The sequence below is a fragment of the Poecilia formosa genome, unplaced genomic scaffold (assembly GCF_000485575.1).
Source record: "Poecilia formosa unplaced genomic scaffold, Poecilia_formosa-5.1.2 Scaffold376, whole genome shotgun sequence".
Lineage (NCBI taxonomy): Eukaryota > Metazoa > Chordata > Actinopteri > Cyprinodontiformes > Poeciliidae > Poecilia > Poecilia formosa.
This window is the reverse complement of record NW_006800315.1, coordinates 309,914-314,842: the sequence shown is the minus strand read 5'-3', so window position 1 is coordinate 314,842 and position 4,929 is coordinate 309,914. Positions and strand designations below refer to the sequence as shown.

General features: G+C 51.2%; 1 protein-coding gene across 2 annotated transcripts in view; it reads right to left on the bottom strand.

Annotated features, from left to right (window-relative positions):
- gphna (gephyrin a) overlaps positions 1–4,436 on the bottom strand; it is a 21,690-nt gene extending 17,254 nt beyond the window's left edge. The window contains exons 1-8 of one of the 2 annotated variants that reach the window (XM_016662509.1): positions 4,172–4,436; positions 2,457–2,535; positions 2,328–2,385; positions 2,151–2,243; positions 1,537–1,631; positions 1,371–1,437; positions 858–1,127; positions 552–641 (exon numbers count right to left, since the gene is read on the bottom strand). In XM_016662509.1, coding sequence (XP_016517995.1) covers positions 552–641; positions 858–1,127; positions 1,371–1,437; positions 1,537–1,631; positions 2,151–2,243; positions 2,328–2,385; positions 2,457–2,535; positions 4,172–4,235 — 816 coding nt within the window. In that variant the 5' untranslated portion in view covers positions 4,236–4,436. The remainder of the gene's footprint in view (positions 1–551; positions 642–857; positions 1,128–1,370; positions 1,438–1,536; positions 1,632–2,150; positions 2,244–2,327; positions 2,386–2,456; positions 2,536–4,171) is intronic. The other variant, XM_016662510.1, reaches the window with a different exon arrangement.
- Positions 4,437–4,929: the final 493 nt, after the last annotated feature.

Below are 4,929 nucleotides of genomic sequence, written 5' to 3'. Positions count from 1 at the left end.
AAGTATCCCGCCCACCGACCCACAACGTCCCGAGCTGGGGTCCGCAGCAGACCATCCCCACTATAAACAGTGTTGGTCCTGCTCTGACGCCGGATGGTGTACCAGAATCGCCTCGAAGCCGTTCGAAAGTCTCTCTCCATGGCCTCTCCAAACTCCTCCCAGCCTGAGCTTATGAGCTAATTATGAGCTAATTACTCAATGCAGATAATTATACTGTACTGTAAAAATATTCAGTTACATTTCTTTGGTTTTATTTTAGAATTTTGCATTAAATTTGGTTTCTAACATTGAATCTCTTCATAGCTGCCTTGAATAGCTGGTGGAGATCAGCAGGTTCATTTATCACCAGTGTTTGTTGCAGCCGTGTAACTCAGGAACCCAAACAGAGAAGTGCATTGTGGGAGAATCGTCCTGCTGCTTTGATTCAGGTGATCAGCCAGCTATGTTTTCCCCAACCAATCAGGTGCAGCGTTTCCCTGATAATTGAAGGTGAGGAGTGAAACTGTAACAGGTCAGGATGGCTGAGGAAGAGGAAGATGGCTGCAGCTCACCTGATGGGAACAGGTGAAATGAGAGGGAGGGGCAGGTGTGTTTCCAGGCAGGTAGGGGGCGCCCTTAGCCATGACCGTCGCATGACTCGTCTGACCAGCACACGCGCACAAACACACACACACACACACACACACACGGACACATGAATGAGAAGTGAAACACATGAATGAACACAGAATGAAAACATGACTATATGGTCGTTATGGCAACCAGCAACTCGTTGTAAACCTGGACCTTCAACCTTCCTGCCGCAACTGGTTAGTTTCCAGTTTAAGTCTGATGTGGCCCAGCGCCAGCCAGCTCACCTTCGCGGCGATAGCGGCCACAGTGATGTGGGACGAGCCGTGCTGGTGGTGCTGGTGGAGGTTGTGCCGTCCTCTCCTCCTGTCCTCTTCGTCTTCGTCCTCTTCCTCGCACTGGGTGCCGCGCTCCATGGTGTGAGTGTTGGCGTGCGTATTGGTCAGCAGGGAGGGCATCGGCTCCAGGGCGGCGTGAGTGGATTTAACGTGAATGGCGGCTTCGCGCAGCAGGTCGATGGCGTGAGGCAGAGCGGGGAGGATGAACTGGAAACACTCCTGCAGGAACACGGACATGTTTAGTCCCAGAACGCCCAGAAAGCTTCTCCCAGTTCAGACAGCAGCAGGAAGTCGACCTCCACCGACGCTTTTGTCAATGCCTTCAAATGGCCGCCTGCATTTGGTTTGGCTTCATATTTCTGAAAATGACCTCATTTGATCTGGGTTTCTACAGTAAAAACACTTTTGAGTCCATTAGATGTGGCAGAACCCGACAAGAACTGTGAGGAGTTACTACTGCACCTGAGAGCCTTTCTTGCTGCCTGGAAGGTTGATGATCAGCGTTTTACCACGAATACCGCAAACTGGCCTGGAATGAGTGCAGAGGAGCCAACATTAGATCAAGCAGGTACATCACACACACACGCACACACACACACAAGGCTGCTGTTGACTTCATGAGCCTCACCTGGACAGCATTCCCAGAGGGGTAACATTGAGGGATCCCATCAGCATGGCCAGAGCCATCCCTGGAGCCTCTCGCTCAATCACCTCCCTGGTTGCCTGCAACATCAATGGGATGACTTCATTCACAGGACAAACATTTCAGAGACATTCCTGCTTACCGAGCCGACAAACGGGTCGCAAGAAAAAAGATGCAAATTAGCCTCCAAGGATTTGAGAAAATCAAGTATGAAGCTACAAAGAACCCATTATCTTATAGCTTTGTCAAATATGGCTGCCTTGATGAGGTGGAAAACACGTTAGCAGCCTGGCTAATGCTACATGCTAGCAGCCTGGCCACGTGCTACATGATAGCAGCCTGGCTAACACTACATGCTAGCAGCCTGGCCACGTGCTACATGCTAGCAGCCTGGCTAACGCTACATGCTTGCAGCCTGGCTACACGCTACATGCTAGCAGCCTGGCTACATGCTAGCAGCCTTCCGACATGCTACTAGGATCGTTTCTGCCACAGTAATGTTTGGTTGGTGCTGCAGCCTGTGGACTTGCTGGTGAGTGGAACTGGGAACCGTCACGGTGGGTTCATCTGAAGCAGGGAGTGTTGGCCTGTACTGGTACCTCTGGTGTAACGTCTCGTGGTGCAAAACCAGTTCCTCCTGTGGTCAGAATGAGATTCAGCTCCTGCTCATCACACCACTCCAGAAGAGTTTCCTGCATGGAAGGAAACACAAGAACCAAGTCAGGAACATTTCCGCTTCCTGAACCAGCATCTGAAAGACACCAAGGAGCCCGTACCTTGATTTCCTCGATCTCATCTGGAACTATTTTGTAAGCTGCAATCACGCCTCCCAGCCTGCAGGGGGAGACGACAGTGAGGGTCAGAATGTGGAGGCGCGTAGCGCCGGCGTTCATGAAAGGACTCACAGTGATGGGTCGTGGACCAGGTCCTTCAGGTTCACTCCACTCCTGTCTTCTGCCAGGTTCTTGAAGCAGCTGTCACTGACTGCAGGGGAGAGAGGGCCGGGTCAAAACCAGAACCGTTCTGCTCGAGTCTTTCTAAAGCAGGGGAGGGCCGGTCTCCTGCAACCTTTAGGTGTCTCTACTTCGACAGATCTGAGTGTCGAAGTAATGAGGACTCATCAGGACTCTGGAGAACCTGACTGCACTGAGGAGGAGATTCAGCTGTTGGATCCAGGTGTGTTGGACCAGGGAGACACCGGACCTCCAGGACCAGGACTGCCCACCCCTGTTCTAGACCCATTAGGTCAGAACCATTCTGCATTCTAGACCTGTTATCCTTTAGCAGCGCGTCTCAACTCAGGTTCTGGTCCTCCCTCTCACTTCTTCCAGTTGGGTCCAATTAGGTCCAGTTAGGTCCCGTTGGGTCCACCACGTTTTAATGCCATATGGATTATTTATGCAAAAGGATCCAGAATAAATTCTAGAAATATGAATATTTACTATAGAAATCTTAGATCCTGAACTTTTCCAGACTTTTGTCAGAACCTTTTGGGCCTGGTTCCATCAGCAGTGAGCCAGAGCTGAGTAAGGAGAGACGGGCCAGCGGATACCACACCCAAAACCAGAGCAAACACAGGGGAACCACCGGGCCCAGTAAGGCATCTCCCTCCTGGCCTGTTGGGGCAGTTCTGAACCGGGTCGAGTCCAGTCCGGTTCTGGATCTGTGCGATGCTGCGTTTACTGTTTCCATGTTGGCTGATTATTATTCAATGCTGTAATTAACAAAACACCACCTTGTTTGGAGTGGCCTAGTCAAAGTCTGGACTTAAATCCTCCACCATCTGAAATGAATCAGTTCAACAGAGCAGGTCAAAGGCCATGCTTAGTGACGTCAGAGACTCAGCTGTTAGTGGGTGTGAATACTTTTTCTGTCAGCATGGAGAGATCCATTCAGAAATTAAATCATCGGTGATCATTTCAGTTAGTGCTTCCTATTGGACCCTACTGGGCCCAGTTCCCGGCTCTGGTTCCGAAGCAGCTGGGTCGAGCCTCGGTTTTGCCCTCCCATGTTTTAATCAGCTGAGTCGCGGTTAATTATGCTGGCGGCCCATTTCCGCTTTAACCAGGCCGGCTGGATCGGTTTGTGTGTGCGCGACCAGAACCGCGGCGATGGTCGGAACCAGCACATCTGCAAAGGGACATGAATAATGCAGCTCATGTAGGAGCAGAGCGCTCCAACGCGAGGAAACATGAAGTTCAACCTGAACCAAGCTGGATCCGTTCAGCACAGCGGAACGTTTCAAAATAAAAGCCTGCCAGGGATTTCTAATGGCCCCAGCCCGCAGGAGGAGGCGCTCGCCTTTTGTTTTGAAAGTCCAAACCGGGGTTTCTTCTCCCGTCTGTCTGCCTAAATGAAATATCCCAATCCGCTCACATTTCTGCTCCAAACACAAATTTCTTTGAATAACTGACGTTTCCATACAGATATGAAACCAATCCCAGACGAACCGAGCCCGCATGTGTCCGAACCGAACCCAGAGCTCAGCCCGAACCGCCGGTTAGCTCGCTGCTGCTAACCGCCGCTCCGCAGAGCTCGCAGCCCGGATCGTGACAGCCGCCATAAAACGGCTCCGGTCCGCAGCGAACCGGGCTGCTTCGGGTCGGAACTGCGAACCTACCAGTCAGGATTCCCACTCGGGTCTGATGGTCGTGGTTGGTGAGAACCATCCCGTCCGCCGCCATGTTTCCAACCTCTGTCTGCACCGTGACGGCTCATACGTAGCGGCGGGGGAGGGGGGAGGTTCCGCTGCACCTCTGGAGGACGGGCCGAGCCGAACCGAAACCAGCTGGATGAGTCCAGATGGAACAGAACCAGCTGCTGGTTCCGTGACTGTTAAGAAGTTCCGAAGTCGGGCCAGAACCGGTTCTGGTTCTGGAAGCAGAGGCTCTAGCTCAGGGGTGTCAAACTCAATTTCACCGAGGGCCACTTCAGCATATTGGTCCCCCTCAACGGGCCACATTGACGGTACAAATCAGGAGGGCCCAGGTCCAGTCCTCTAGACTGCAACTTTTAGATGCATCCCTGCTAAAACACACCAGACAAAAGGTTGACTTCCCTCATTCAGTTCTCTAGAGGCTTATAATGAGACAATGATCCAGGTGTGTTAGAGAAGGAACGCATCTAAAGTTGCAGATGGTAGCTCTGGAAAACTAGACTTGGGCACCCCTATCATAAAATGTATGAAAATACAATGTTAAAAATAAATTAAACACCACCTCATATTGTTAAATAACTCTTTGGAGCGTCTGGTTAGGAAGCGCATTCGAAACCTTTGGTTGAAATGGCGCGTTAAATTCAGGTCTCCATTACAGACCAGAGAAAACTAAAGAGAATGCAACGTTGTGTTAATCCATTTGAGGAGCCGGCAGTTTATCT